At 46.6% G+C, this 17,475-nt stretch overlaps 1 protein-coding gene across 1 annotated transcript in view; it reads left to right on the top strand.

Moving 5' to 3' along the window:
• Positions 1 to 3,999: 3,999 nt before the first annotated feature.
• LOC138671798 (NACHT and WD repeat domain-containing protein 2-like) overlaps positions 4,000 to 17,475 on the top strand; it is a 40,848-nt gene continuing 27,372 nt past the window's right edge. Inside the window, exon 1 of the mRNA XM_069759933.1 lies at positions 4,000 to 4,393. Coding sequence (XP_069616034.1) covers positions 4,282 to 4,393 — 112 coding nt within the window. The 5' untranslated portion in view covers positions 4,000 to 4,281. The remainder of the gene's footprint in view (positions 4,394 to 17,475) is intronic.

The raw sequence follows: 17,475 nt of genomic DNA, 5'->3' as shown, positions 1-17,475 counted from the left end.
TGACCACAAATAGAGACCTCTTCGTTGAAGTCCTTATATACTATGCATCTAGATCGGAATCCTCTTTGAGAACTTGGTGCCAAAAGAGGTTCAAGTACATTAATTTTAGGCCAACGTGTTCTCCTGACAAGAATCCAGTATGATCCAGAAGCTTATGGACAGGCACCTTTCCCAGTGCACCACACGTTATCTTCCTTCTACAAAAGTTGGGACAAGACCTCATCGATATTTTGAGCCAAACATTACTGGTGTTTGGCTTTGGACCCAATAGGTCCCTCTTTAGAATTAATGTATAAGCCACCACCACTGTGGCAAACTTTGGTCACCAGAACTTGCCTTGCGTCACCAACATCACCGCTGGATCAGATATGGTTACGTAAACCAGCTGAGAAGAACGAAGGCTTGGGGTTTGGATGTTTCATCCAATATACTATGCAGGTATCTGGAAAACCTTGGCTTTTTATGGACAGTCATGGTGGCCACGTATCACCACCACTTCTTCCCCAATTTTCAAAGGGATGGCAGTCTGCTAACTTTTATCAAGGGCTGCCAATTATTTTATGTCGTCCTTTTCCTGGCACATCTGTCCACCATCGTATATAATTGAGGTTGCTGCATAGGAGGACTTCGACGTCTTCTTCAGGGGCCTCGTGAATGAAGTTGTAACACCATCAACTTGCCCCGGGGGCGGTGGAGAACTTTGTAAAGAATCCTTTTGTCTTGTAGAGAATGTAGACTCGTGGGATTACTGAATTTTTCATGTACGGCCGAGGGCTGCAGGTAATGACTTGTTCTAATCATAATGGAGGTCTTCTGCCCTCCCGGATACATACAACAATACACTACAAGGTCAAAAATATGCCCCCCCATTACAAATTATTGCATTAGAGCCACTGTAAACAGGTATACACTAGTGTGGTGGTGCCACCGCTGCACCGGGACTAACAAGCTGGTGGCATGGGGTAAACTGGTCTGACTGAAGCACATGTTGGGGTCTCTACATGGCTCAAAATTGTTCTCTTGGGCTCGTCGCTGTCACTTTTGGCCATTTTTATTATTCCTAGCTAAAGAGCATAAACCGAAAAATCAAAAACGCCATTAAACAATAATTTCCACTCAATCTCCCGGGGACGGCCGGAGCGTTCTAGCCGCCAAATGCAAAAAGACAGCCATTAAGGGTCTGCGGCAGGAGCGCCGGGCGCGTTCTGTAAGTGCAGGGACCCCCCTCCCGGAGAGCGGATGCCTCCATTGTCCCGGCCGTGAGATTTTTTCGTCCATACAGTATTCCATTGTGTAGGGACAAAGAAATATCTGCTCACATTAAATTCAGACCTTTTTACGCAAGACAATGGCCCCCAGTCCTTTCCAGCCATAAAAGGGATTAGTAGGAATTTTCCTCCTTTTTTCGGGGAGGCGAGTGAGCCACCTGCCGCCATATATCACCCGCCGCATGGCAGCCGCTTTGTTTTCTCCTTAATTAAAAGGATGTTTTGCTTCTTGGCCGCCCAGATCAGAGATAAAGGATGATAAGAGGAGAGAAAAAAAAAACTTCTGTCTCTGCCCGAAAGTTGCAGCCAAACAATCTGCGATCGGTTCATGTCTGAGCGGATTCTCTCCAAAATCCTCTTAAAATAAAAAAAAAATAATAATAAAAAAAAAGTGGAAAGCATTTCTAGGAATAATCCACACTTCGGAGTTTTCTGAGCTTTTTTTTCCCTTTTTTTTTAATAATAATAATAAAGTGCATGTCCATTCTCTAAAAAGGATCTTGCTCCAAACTCCGTGCTGCCAAAGACTGCAAAAAACGCCGCAGGAAAAAGAAAAATTAGTCCTAAAATGCCTCCCAAAAAAATGCCTGAAAAATTGCTAAAAAAAATTAAGACTTTTTTCCTATTCTTTGCTGTTTATATGTTCAGGGTTTTTTTTTGAAGCTTTTTTTTTTTCTGCTTCAGATTTTTTTGGAAAACAGAATAAGTAAAGTGTGCGTCACTTCTAGGGTGCACCAAATTGGGCACTGGCCAATCAAAAGGCAGCAAAAATACACTTGAAAAAAAAAAAAAAAAACACCTTCAGAAATGGAAAAACTCCCCAAAGAAGCCGCGTTTCCTGAAGCAGTTTTTCAATAAAAAATTCAGCAATTTTGATGTCTCAAAAAAAAAAAAAAAAAAAAATATAAATATATATATATATATATATATATATATATATATATATATATATATATATATATATATAAACAGAGCCTTAGGGGTTTCCAAGACTTATCATAATTTGAAAGCGCTAAGGGATTAATAATAAAGTTTCCTATCGCTCACACCCGCGTCACTCCGGTGGTCTCCGCCCATCCCCCGCCCATCCAGCGCTGCTGCTCAGTACTGGAAGTGATGCTGTCAATTATGGGAATTCAAGCAGTAAATGTGTTTTTGTTTTGTTTTTTTTATAATATTCCCTCCTCCCAGAAAAACCTCATTAACTGCTTCTGTCTCATGACCATCAGGTGTACTAACATTAACTCTTTCCAGCAGCGATGCTGACAAAATTCTAAAACGTGTAGTAGGTGTGATGGTGATAATAACAATAGCAAATGCCTCCAATTAGAAAGTATAGTTCTCCTGATTAGTTGTGCTGTTTACCCCATGTGCAAGGCATTGCAGAAGCTTAAGGCCATGTTCACACAGTGCGTTTTTTTCTGCGGAACCGCAGCATTTTTGCCGCTGCGGTTCCGCAGCTGTTTTCCATGCAGGGTACAGTACAATGTACCCTATGGAAAACAGGAACCGCTGTGCACATGATGCGGGAATCGGGAAAAAAAGCCGCGCTGAATAGCCGCGGGAAAAAAGAAGTACCATGTCACTTCTTTTTTCGGAGCCGCAGCGGTTCTGCACCCATAGACCTCCATTGTGAGGTCAAACCCGCAGTAAAACCCGCAGATCAAAAATATATCTGCGGGTTTTATTGCGGTTTGTGGTGCCGAACCGCTGCAGCAGGAAGTGCGTGGGCGGAGTGTGGCTGCCCCGATCCCACCCCCCCATGCTCCGATGCCCCCCCCCCCCCCGTGCTCCGATGCCCCCCCCCCCCCGTGCTCCGATGCCCCCCCCCGTGCCCTAATCTCCCCCCCTTATACTTACCGGGACTCCCGGTGTCCGTCCAGCCGTCTTCTCCCTGGGCGCCGCCATCTTGCAAAATGGCGGGTGCATGCGCAGTGCGCCCGCCGAATCTGCCGGCCGGCAGATTCGTTCCAAAGTGCATTTTGATCACTGAGATAGGTTATATCTCAGTGATCAAAATAAAAAAAATAATAAATGACACCCCCCCCCCCCCCTTCCTTTGTCACCCCCATAGGTAGGGACAATAAAAAAATTAAGAATTTTTATTTTTTTTTTCCCACTAAGGTCAGAATAGGGGTAGGGGTAGGGTTAGGGTTAGGGGTAGGGTTAGGGTATTTTCAGCCATTTTAACCCTAAAAAACTTCCTAGAAAACACACAGACTCTGCATAAAAAAACGCATAAAACAACGCACCAAAAAAGCACCAAAAAAGGACCTGCGTTTTCTGCAAAGAGCTGCGGTTTTTAGTCCTGAAAAAAAGGATGGAAATCAGGAACGTGTGAACATACCCTAAGTCTCTACGGTTCCAACCACTCAAAGTGACAGTTGCTAATGGTCGTAACCAAGGTACTGCAATGCCCTGAACATGGGGTAAGCAACACAGCTAATCAGGAGAACTAGACTACATTTCTAATTGGAGGTATTTGCCAATATTATCATTACATCTACTACATATTGGGATAGGATCTTATGAGATGGAAATACCCCTATAACTCCTTCCTGCCCTAGACCACCACAAACTTAGTGACGCGGCCTATAGGAGATGTCCGTGATGGACGACTACTAATAAGATAGTGAAGACCACCATAGAAATAATGATCGTCAACACGAGAACTGAAGACCAACCAGACGGCAGGACCCAGCGGCCACCGAAACCCTCCAAACTAATGTACTGATCCCAACTGGAGCCCGTCAGTAAGTAGCGTCAGTCCATTGTTGCTTCCTCGGCTTTTCCTGAGGAGGTGAAGAAGGAAGCCGGTGCTAAACAATCGTCCATTACGAGCCGTCAGGGTCTTGTTGTGAAGACGACTCCGTGGATTTACATTTCCTCCAGGAATTTCCTGTTAGAAGTTCGGAGAAAAATTTGCGCATAAGAATCAATAAAGATTGGGGGTCAGGTCCCTGCGGAGGGTCCGTCACCACGGAGGGTCCGTCACCACGGAGGGTCCGTCACCATGGAGGGAGATGGAGTCATGGAGCGACGCGTATTACAGGGGGACTTCAGCCACATCCCTGCTGCGAGGGATCGGGGACTGGTGAAGGTATTCCTGTGTGCGGACCCCCGGGGTAAGATGGCACTGGAGACACCCAGGGCAACACAGCTCTGAGCCAAGGATCTGTATAGGTGTAGATTAGATACAGTTCAGAAACCTGACCGGCACATCCAAACATAGACTAAGTGTGAACAGGTGCTGAACCCAGAGTCACCAACTCGTATATAGTTAAGTAAATAAGGCAGCACACTGCAGCGCCAAAACATGCAAATATGAAACATGAAAATTGAACTGCATTACTGCACTAGAAATATGAAAAATGAGAGCTTTTCACAGGTACCCATTCAGATGGAGACGTTTATTCTCAGCAAGGTAGGGCAAGTGTAGGACCTGGTATAAGAGAGATGCCGTAAAGGGGCTATCAGGTACACATAAAATTGGCCATTTTTATGCGCTAAACGCTCTAATTTTTCATGTTTCTAGTGCAGTAATGCAGTTCAATTTTCATGTTTCATATTTGCATGTTTCAGCGCTACAGTGTGCTGCCTTATTTACTTAACTAGATTAGATACAGTATCACACAGGAGAGGATTAGATACACGGCTCAACAGTCAGTATCACACAGGAGAGGATTAGATACACGGCTCAGCAGTCAGTATCACACAGGAGAGGATTAGATACACGGCTCAGCAGTCAGTATCACACAGGAGAGGATTAGATACACGGCTCAGCAGTCAGTATCACACAGGAGAGGATTAGATACACGGCTCAGCAGTCAGTATCACACAGGAGAGGATTAGATACACGGCTCAGCAGACAGTATCACACAGGATACACGGCTCAGCAGACAGTATCACACAGGAGAGGATTAGATACACGGCTCAGCAGACAGTATCACACAGGATAGGATTAGATACACGGCTCAGCAGTCAGTATCACACAGGAGAGGATTAGATACACGGCTCAGCAGTCAGTATCACACAGGAGAGGATTAGATACACGGCTCAGCAGTCAGTATCACACAGGAGAGGATTAGATACACGGCTCAGCAGTCAGTATCACACAGGAGAGGATTAGATACACGGCTCAGCAGACAGTATCACACAGGATAGGATTAGATACACGGCTCAGCAGTCAGTATCACACAGGAGAGGATTAGATACACGGCTCAACAGTCAGTATCACACAGGAAAGGATTAGATACACGGCTCAGCAGTCAGTATCACACAGGAGAGGATTAGATACACGGCTCAGCAGTCAGTATCACACAGGAGAGGATTAGATACACGGCTCAGCAGACAGTATCACACAGGAGAGGATTAGATACACGGCTCAGCAGTCAGTATCACACAGGAGAGGATTAGATACACGGCTCAGCAGTCAGTATCACACAGGAGAGGATTAGATACACGGCTCAGCAGTCAGTATCACACAGGAGAGGATTAGATACACGGCTCAGCAGTCAGTATCACACAGGAGAGGATTAGATACACGGCTCAGCAGACAGTATCACACAGGAGAGGATTAGATACACGGCTCAGCAGACAGTATCACACAGGATAGGATTAGATACACGGCTCAGCAGACAGTATCACACAGGAGAGGATTAGATACACGGCTCAGCAGACAGTATCACACAGGAGAGGATTAGATACACGGCTCAGCAGACAGTATCACACAGGATAGGATTAGATACACGGCTCAGCAGACAGTATCACACAGGATAGGATTAGATACACGGCTCAGCAGTCAGTATCTCACAGGAGAGGATTAGATACACTGCTCAGCAGTCAGGATCACACAGGAGAGGATTAGATACACGGCTCAGCAGACAGTATCACACAGGAGAGGATTAGATACACGGCTCAGCAGACAGTATCACACAGGATAGGATTAGATACACGGCTCAGCAGTCAGTATCACACAGGAGAGGATTAGATACACGGCTCAGCAGTCAGTATCACACAGGAGAGGATTAGATACACGGCTCAGCAGTCAGTATCACACAGGAGAGGATTAGATACACGGCTCAGCAGTCAGTATCACACAGGAGAGGATTAGATACACGGCTCAGCAGACAGTATCACACAGGAGAGGATTAGATACACGGCTCAGCAGTCAGTATCACACAGGAGAGGATTAGATACACGGCTCAGCAGACAGTATCACACAGGAGAGGATTAGATACACGGCTCAGCAGACAGTATCACACAGGATAGGATCAGATACACGGCTCAGCAGTCAGTATCACACAGGAGAGGATCAGATACACGGCTCAGCAGTCAGTATCACACAGGAGAGGATCAGATACACGGCTCAGCAGACAGTATCACACAGGATAGGATTAGATACACGGCTCAGCAGACAGTATCACACAGGATAGGATTAGATACACGGCTCAGCAGTCAGTATCTCACAGGAGAGGATTAGATACACGGCTCAGCAGTCAGTATCACACAGGAGAGGATTAGATACACGGCTCAGCAGACAGTATCACACAGGAGAGGATTAGATACACGGCTCAGCAGACAGTATCACACAGGAGAGGATTAGATACACGGCTCAGCAGTCAGTATCTCACAGGAGAGGATTAGATACACGGCTCAGCAGTCAGTATCACACAGGAGAGGATTAGATACACGGCTCAGCAGACAGTATCACACAGGAGAGGATTAGATACACGGCTCAGCAGACAGTATCACACAGGATAGGATTAGATACACGGCTCAGCAGTCAGTATCACACAGGAGAGGATTAGATACACGGCTCAGCAGTCAGTATCACACAGGAGAGGATTAGATACACGGCTCAGCAGTCAGTATCACACAGGAGAGGATTAGATACACGGCTCAGCAGACAGTATCACACAGGATAGGATTAGATACACGGCTCAGCAGACAGTATCACACAGGATAGGATTAGATACACGGCTCAGCAGTCAGTATCACACAGGAGAGGATTAAATACACGGCTCAGCAGACAGTATCACACAGGATTGGATTAGATACACGGCTCAGCAGAGAGTATCACACAGGATAGGATTAGATACACGGCTCAGCAGAGAGTATCACACAGGAGAGGATTAGATACACGGCTCAGCAGTCAGTATCACACAGGAAAGGATTAGATACACGGCTCAGCAGACAGTATCACACAGGATGGGATTAGATACACGGCTCAGCAGACAGTATCACACAGGATGGGATTAGATACACGGCTCAGCAGACAGTATCACACAGGATGGGATTAGATACACGGCTCAGCAGACAGTATCACACAGGATGGGATTAGATACACAGCTCAGCAGACAGTATCACACAGGATAGGATTAGATACACAGCTCAGCAGACAGTATCACACAGGATGGGATTAGATACAAGGCTCAGCAGTCAGTATCTCACAGGATGGGATTAGATACACGGCTCAGCAGTAAGTATCACACAGGAGAGGATTAGATACACGGCTCAGCAGACAGTATCTCACAGGAGAGGATTAGATACACGGCTGAGCAGATAGTATCACACAGGAAAGGATTAGATACACGCCTCAGCAGACAGTATCGCACAGGATAGGATTAGATACACGGCTCAGCAGTCAGTATCACACAGGAGAGGATTAGATACACGGCTCAGCAGTCAGTATCACACAGGAGAGGATTAGATACACGGCTCAGCAGAGAGTATCACACAGGATAGGATTAGATACACGGCTCAGCAGAGAGTATCACACAGGAGAGGATTAGATACACGGCTCAGCAGAGAGTATCACACAGGATAGGATTAGATACACGGCTCAGCAGAGAGTATCACACAGGATAGGATTAGATACACGGCTCAGCAGAGAGTATCACACAGGAGAGGATTAGATACACGGCTCAGCAGAGAGTATCACACAGGATAGGATTAGATACACGGCTCAGCAGACAGTATCACACAGGATAGGATTAGATACACGGCTCAGCAGACAGTATCACACAGGATAGGATTAGATACACGGCTCAGCAGTCAGTATCACACAGGATAGGATTAGATACACGGCTCAGCAGTCAGTATCTCATAGGATAGGATTAGATACAAGGCTCAGCAGACAGTATCACACAGGATAGGATTAGATACACGGCTCAGCAGACAGTATCACACAGGATAGGATTAGATACACGGCTCAGCAGTCAGTATCACACAGGATAGGATTAGATACACGGCTCAGCAGACAGTATCACACAGGATAGGATTAGATACACGGCTCAGCAGTCAGTATCACACAGGATAGGATTAGATACACGGCTCAGCAGTCAGTATCACACAGGATAGGATTAGATACACGGCTCAGCAGTCAGTATCTCATAGGAGAGGATTAGATACACGGCTCAGCAGACAGTATCACACAGGATGGGATTAGATACACAGCTCAGCAGACAGTATCACAGGAGAGGCTGAGATACATGGCTCAGCAGACAGTATCACACAGGATAGGATTAGATACACGGCTCAGCAGTCAGTATCACACAGGATAGGATTAGATACACGGCTCAGCAGTCAGTATCACACAGGATAGGATTAGATACACGGCTCAGCAGTCAGTATCTCATAGGAGAGGATTAGATACACGGCTCAGCAGACAGTATCACACAGGATGGGATTAGATACACGGCTCAGCAGACAGTATCACACAGGAGAGGATTAGATACATGGCTCAGCAGACAGTATCACACAGGATGGGATTAGATACACGGCTCAGCAGACAGTATCACACAGGATGGGATTAGATACACGGCTCAGCAGTCAGTATCTCACAGGATAGGATTAGATACAAGGCTCAGCAGACAGTATCACACAGGATAGGATTAGATACACGGCTCAGCAGTCAGTATCACACAGGAGAGGATTAGATACAAGGCTCAGCAGACAGTATCACACAGGATAGGATTAGATACACGGCTCAGCAGACAGTATCACACAGGATAGGATTAGATACAAGGCTCAGCAGACAGTATCACACAGGATAGGATTAGATACACGGCTCAGCAGTCAGTATCTCACAGGATAGGATTAGATACACGGCTCAGCAGACAGTATCACACAGGATAGGATTAGATACACGGCTCAGCAGCCAGTATCACACAGGATAGGATTAGATACACGGCTCAGCAGACAGTATCACACAGGATGGGATTAGATACACGGCTCAGCAGACAGTATCACAGGAGAGGCTGAGATACACAGCTCAGCAGACAGTATCACACAGGATAGGATTAGATACATGGCTCAGCAGACAGTATCACACAGGATAGGATTAGATACACAGCTCAGCAGACAGTATCACACAGGATGGGATTAGATACACGGCTCAGCAGTCAGTATCACACAGGATGGGATTAGATACACGGCTCAGCAGACAGTATCACACAGGATGGGATTAGATACACGGCTCAGCAGACAGTATCACACAGGATGGGATTAGATACACGGCTCAGCAGACAGTATCACACAGGATATGATTAGATACACGGCTCAGCAGAGAGTATCACACAGGATGGGATTAGATACACGGCTCAGCAGACAGTATCACACAGGATAGGATTAGATACACAGCTCAGTAGACAGTATCACACAGGATAGGATTAGATACACAGCTCAGCAGACAGTATCACACAGGTGAAGATTAGATACACGGCTCAGCAGTCAGTATCACACAGGAGAGGATTAGATACACGGCTCAGCAGACAGTATCACAGGAGAGGATTAGATACACAGCTCAGCAGACAGTATCACACAGGATGGGATTAGATACACGGCTCAGCAGACAGTATCACACAGGATGGGATTAGATACACGGCTCAGCAGACAGTATCACACAGGATATGATTAGATACACGGCTCAGCAGAGAGTATCACACAGGAGAGGATTAGATACAACTCTCAGCAGTCAGTATCACACAGGATAGGATTAGATACACGGCTCAGCAGTCAGTATCACACAGGAGAGGATTAGATACACGGCTCAGCAGTCAGTATCACACAGCATGGGATTAGATACACGGCTCAGCAGTCAGTATCACACAGCATGGGATTAGATACACGGCTCAGCAGTCAGTATCACACAGGAGAGGATTAGATACAACTCTCAGCAGTCAGTATCACACAGGATAGGATTAGATACACGGCTCAGCAGTCAGTATCACACAGGAGAGGATTAGATACACGGCTCAGCAGTCAGTATCACACAGCATGGGATTAGATACACGGCTCAGCAGACAGTATCACACAGGATATGATTAGATACACGGCTCAGCAGAGAGTATCACACAGGAGAGGATTAGATACAACTCTCAGCAGTCAGTATCACACAGGAGAGGATTAGATACACGGCTCAGCAGTCAGTATCACACAGCATGGGATTAGATACACGGCTCAGCAGTCAGTATCACACAGCATGGGATTAGATACACGGCTCAGCAGTCAGTATCACACAGGAGAGGATTAGATACAACTCTCAGCAGTCAGTATCACACAGGATAGGATTAGATACACGGCTCAGCAGTCAGTATCACACAGGAGAGGATTAGATACACGGCTCAGCAGTCAGTATCACACAGCATGGGATTAGATACACGGCTCAGCAGTCAGTATCACACAGCATGGGATTAGATACACGGCTCAGCAGTCAGTATCACACAGGAGAGGATTAGATACACGGCTCAGCAGTCAGTATCACACAGGAGAGGATTAGATACACGGCTCAACAGTCAGTATCACACAGGAAAGGATTAGATACACGGCTCAGCAGTCAGTATCACACAGGAGAGGATTAGATACACGGCTCAGCAGTCAGTATCACACAGGAGAGGATTCGATACACGGCTCAGCAGACAGTATCACACAGGAGAGGATTAGATACACGGCTCAGCAGTCAGTATCACACAGGAGAGGATTAGATACACGGCTCAGCAGTCAGTATCACACAGGAGAGGATTAGATACACGGCTCAGCAGTCAGTATCACACAGGAGAGGATTAGATACACGGCTCAGCAGACAGTATCACACAGGATAGGATTAGATACACGGCTCAGCAGTCAGTATCTCACAGGAGAGGATTAGATACACGGCTCAGCAGTCAGTATCACACAGGAGAGGATTAGATACACGGCTCAGCAGACAGTATCACACAGGAGAGGATTAGATACACGGCTCAGCAGACAGTATCACACAGGATAGGATTAGATACACGGCTCAGCAGACAGTATCACACAGGAGAGGATTAGATACACGGCTCAGCAGACAGTATCACACAGGATAGGATTAGATACACGGCTCAGCAGACAGTATCACACAGGATAGGATTAGATACACGGCTCAGCAGACAGTATCACACAGGATAGGATTAGATACACGGCTCAGCAGTCAGTATCTCACAGGAGAGGATTAGATACACTGCTCAGCAGTCAGGATCACACAGGAGAGGATTAGATACACGGCTCAGCAGACAGTATCACACAGGAGAGGATTAGATACACGGCTCAGCAGACAGTATCACACAGGATAGGATTAGATACACGGCTCAGCAGTCAGTATCACACAGGAGAGGATTAGATACACGGCTCAGCAGTCAGTATCACACAGGAGAGGATTAGATACACGGCTCAGCAGACAGTATCACACAGGAGAGGATTAGATACACGGCTCAGCAGTCAGTATCACACAGGAGAGGATTAGATACACGGCTCAGCAGTCAGTATCACACAGGAGAGGATTAGATACACGGCTCAGCAGTCAGTATCACACAGGAGAGGATTAGATACACGGCTCAGCAGACAGTATCACACAGGATAGGATTAGATACACGGCTCAGCAGTCAGTATCTCACAGGAGAGGATTAGATACACGGCTCAGCAGTCAGTATCACACAGGAGAGGATTAGATACACGGCTCAGCAGACAGTATCACACAGGAGAGGATTAGATACACGGCTCAACAGTCAGTATCACACAGGAAAGGATTAGATACACGGCTCAGCAGTCAGTATCACACAGGAGAGGATTAGATACACGGCTCAGCAGTCAGTATCACACAGGAGAGGATTAGATACACGGCTCAGCAGACAGTATCACACAGGAGAGGATTAGATACACGGCTCAGCAGTCAGTATCACACAGGAGAGGATTAGATACACGGCTCAGCAGTCAGTATCACACAGGAGAGGATTAGATACACGGCTCAGCAGTCAGTATCACACAGGAGAGGATTAGATACACGGCTCAGCAGACAGTATCACACAGGATAGGATTAGATACACGGCTCAGCAGTCAGTATCTCACAGGAGAGGATTAGATACACGGCTCAGCAGTCAGTATCACACAGGAGAGGATTAGATACACGGCTCAGCAGACAGTATCACACAGGAGAGGATTAGATACACGGCTCAGCAGACAGTATCACACAGGATAGGATTAGATACACGGCTCAGCAGACAGTATCACACAGGAGAGGATTAGATACACGGCTCAGCAGACAGTATCACACAGGATAGGATTAGATACACGGCTCAGCAGACAGTATCACACAGGATAGGATTAGATACACGGCTCAGCAGACAGTATCACACAGGATAGGATTAGATACACGGCTCAGCAGTCAGTATCTCACAGGAGAGGATTAGATACACTGCTCAGCAGTCAGGATCACACAGGAGAGGATTAGATACACGGCTCAGCAGACAGTATCACACAGGAGAGGATTAGATACACGGCTCAGCAGACAGTATCACACAGGATAGGATTAGATACACGGCTCAGCAGTCAGTATCACACAGGAGAGGATTAGATACACGGCTCAGCAGTCAGTATCACACAGGAGAGGATTAGATACACGGCTCAGCAGTCAGTATCACACAGGAGAGGATTAGATACACGGCTCAGCAGTCAGTATCACACAGGAGAGGATTAGATACACGGCTCAGCAGACAGTATCACACAGGAGAGGATTAGATACACGGCTCAGCAGTCAGTATCACACAGGAGAGGATTAGATACACGGCTCAGCAGACAGTATCACACAGGAGAGGATTAGATACACGGCTCAGCAGACAGTATCACACAGGATAGGATCAGATACACGGCTCAGCAGTCAGTATCACACAGGAGAGGATCAGATACACGGCTCAGCAGACAGTATCACACAGGATAGGATTAGATACACGGCTCAGCAGACAGTATCACACAGGATAGGATTAGATACACGGCTCAGCAGTCAGTATCTCACAGGAGAGGATTAGATACACGGCTCAGCAGTCAGTATCACACAGGAGAGGATTAGATACACGGCTCAGCAGACAGTATCACACAGGAGAGGATTAGATACACGGCTCAGCAGACAGTATCACACAGGAGAGGATTAGATACACGGCTCAGCAGTCAGTATCTCACAGGAGAGGATTAGATACACGGCTCAGCAGTCAGTATCACACAGGAGAGGATTAGATACACGGCTCAGCAGACAGTATCACACAGGAGAGGATTAGATACACGGCTCAGCAGACAGTATCACACAGGATAGGATTAGATACACGGCTCAGCAGTCAGTATCACACAGGAGAGGATTAGATACACGGCTCAGCAGTCAGTATCACACAGGAGAGGATTAGATACACGGCTCAGCAGTCAGTATCACACAGGAGAGGATTAGATACACGGCTCAGCAGACAGTATCACACAGGATAGGATTAGATACACGGCTCAGCAGACAGTATCACACAGGATAGGATTAGATACACGGCTCAGCAGTCAGTATCACACAGGAGAGGATTAGATACACGGCTCAGCAGTCAGTATCACACAGGAGAGGATTAAATACACGGCTCAGCAGACAGTATCACACAGGATTGGATTAGATACACGGCTCAGCAGAGAGTATCACACAGGATAGGATTAGATACACGGCTCAGCAGAGAGTATCACACAGGAGAGGATTAGATACACGGCTCAGCAGTCAGTATCACACAGGAGAGGATTAGATACACGGCTCAGCAGACAGTATCACACAGGATAGGATTAGATACACGGCTCAGCAGTCAGTATCACACAGGAGAGGATTAGATACACGGCTCAGCAGACAGTATCTCACAGGAAAGGATTAGATACACGGCTCAGCAGACAGTATCACACAGGATAGGATTAGATACACGGCTCAGCAGACAGTATCACACAGGATAGGATTAGATACACGGCTCAGCAGACAGTATCACACAGGATGGGATTAGATACACGGCTCAGCAGACAGTATCACACAGGATGGGATTAGATACACAGCTCAGCAGACAGTATCACACAGGATAGGATTAGATACACAGCTCAGCAGACAGTATCACACAGGATGGGATTAGATACAAGGCTCAGCAGTCAGTATCTCACAGGATGGGATTAGATACACGGCTCAGCAGTAAGTATCACACAGGAGAGGATTAGATACACGGCTCAGCAGACAGTATCTCACAGGAGAGGATTAGATACACGGCTGAGCAGATAGTATCACACAGGAAAGGATTAGATACACGCCTCAGCAGACAGTATCGCACAGGATAGGATTAGATACACGGCTCAGCAGTCAGTATCACACAGGAGAGGATTAGATACACGGCTCAGCAGTCAGTATCACACAGGAGAGGATTAGATACACGGCTCAGCAGAGAGTATCACACAGGATAGGATTAGATACACGGCTCAGCAGAGAGTATCACACAGGAGAGGATTAGATACACGGCTCAGCAGAGAGTATCACACAGGATAGGATTAGATACACGGCTCAGCAGAGAGTATCACACAGGATAGGATTAGATACACGGCTCAGCAGAGAGTATCACACAGGAGAGGATTAGATACACGGCTCAGCAGAGAGTATCACACAGGATAGGATTAGATACACGGCTCAGCAGACAGTATCACACAGGATAGGATTAGATACACGGCTCAGCAGACAGTATCACACAGGATAGGATTAGATACACGGCTCAGCAGTCAGTATCACACAGGATAGGATTAGATACACGGCTCAGCAGTCAGTATCTCATAGGATAGGATTAGATACAAGGCTCAGCAGACAGTATCACACAGGATAGGATTAGATACACGGCTCAGCAGACAGTATCACACAGGATAGGATTAGATACACGGCTCAGCAGTCAGTATCACACAGGATAGGATTAGATACACGGCTCAGCAGACAGTATCACACAGGATAGGATTAGATACACGGCTCAGCAGTCAGTATCACACAGGATAGGATTAGATACACGGCTCAGCAGTCAGTATCACACAGGATAGGATTAGATACACGGCTCAGCAGTCAGTATCTCATAGGAGAGGATTAGATACACGGCTCAGCAGACAGTATCACACAGGATGGGATTAGATACACAGCTCAGCAGACAGTATCACAGGAGAGGCTGAGATACATGGCTCAGCAGACAGTATCACACAGGATAGGATTAGATACACGGCTCAGCAGTCAGTATCACACAGGATAGGATTAGATACACGGCTCAGCAGTCAGTATCACACAGGATAGGATTAGATACACGGCTCAGCAGTCAGTATCTCATAGGAGAGGATTAGATACACGGCTCAGCAGACAGTATCACACAGGATGGGATTAGATACACGGCTCAGCAGACAGTATCACACAGGAGAGGATTAGATACATGGCTCAGCAGACAGTATCACACAGGATGGGATTAGATACACGGCTCAGCAGTCAGTATCTCACAGGATAGGATTAGATACAAGGCTCAGCAGACAGTATCACACAGGATAGGATTAGATACAAGGCTCAGCAGACAGTATCACACAGGATAGGATTAGATACACGGCTCAGCAGTCAGTATCTCACAGGATAGGATTAGATACATGGCTCAGCAGACAGTATCACACAGGATAGGATTAGATACATGGCTCAGCAGCCAGTATCACACAGGATAGGATTAGATACACGGCTCAGCAGACAGTATCACACAGGATGGGATTAGATACACGGCTCAGCAGACAGTATCACACAGGAGAGGATTAGATACACAGCTCAGCAGACAGTATCACACAGGATAGGATTAGATACATGGCTCAGCAGACAGTATCACACAGGAGAGGATTAGATACACAGCTCAGCAGACAGTATCACACAGGATGGGATTAGATACACAGCTCAGCAGACAGTATCACACAGGATAGGATTAGATACACGGCTCAGCAGACAGTATCACACAGGATAGGATTAGATACATGGCTCAGCAGACAGTATCACACAGGAGAGGATTAGATACACAGCTCAGCAGACAGTATCACACAGGATGGGATTAGATACACAGCTCAGCAGACAGTATCACACAGGAGAAGATTAGATACACGGCTCAGCAGTCAGTATCACACAGGATGGGATTAGATACACGGCTCAGCAGACAGTATCACACAGGATGGGATTAGATACACGGCTCAGCAGACAGTATCACACAGGATATGATTAGATACACGGCTCAGCAGAGAGTATCACACAGGATGGGATTAGATACACGGCTCAGCAGACAGTATCACACAGGATAGGATTAGATACACAGCTCAGTAGACAGTATCACACAGGATAGGATTAGATACACAGCTCAGCAGACAGTATCACACAGGTGAAGATTAGATACACGGCTCAGCAGTCAGTATCACACAGGAGAGGATTAGATACACGGCTCAGCAGACAGTATCACAGGAGAGGATTAGATACACAGCTCAGCAGACAGTATCACACAGGATGGGATTAGATACACGGCTCAGCAGACAGTATCACACAGGATGGGATTAGATACACGGCTCAGCAGACAGTATCACACAGGATATGATTAGATACACGGCTCAGCAGAGAGTATCACACAGGAGAGGATTAGATACAACTCTCAGCAGTCAGTATCACACAGGATAGGATTAGATACACGGCTCAGCAGTCAGTATCACACAGGAGAGGATTAGATACACGGCTCAGCAGTCAGTATCACACAGCATGGGATTAGATACACGGCTCAGCAGTCAGTATCACACAGCATGGGATTAGATACACGGCTCAGCAGTCAGTATCACACAGGAGAGGATTAGATACAACTCTCAGCAGTCAGTATCACACAGGATA

The sequence above is a fragment of the Ranitomeya imitator genome, chromosome 3, assembly GCF_032444005.1.
Source record: "Ranitomeya imitator isolate aRanImi1 chromosome 3, aRanImi1.pri, whole genome shotgun sequence".
Lineage (NCBI taxonomy): Eukaryota > Metazoa > Chordata > Amphibia > Anura > Dendrobatidae > Ranitomeya > Ranitomeya imitator.
The sequence above is the reverse complement of the archived record's forward strand: the minus strand, read 5'-3'. Positions and strand labels throughout refer to the sequence as shown.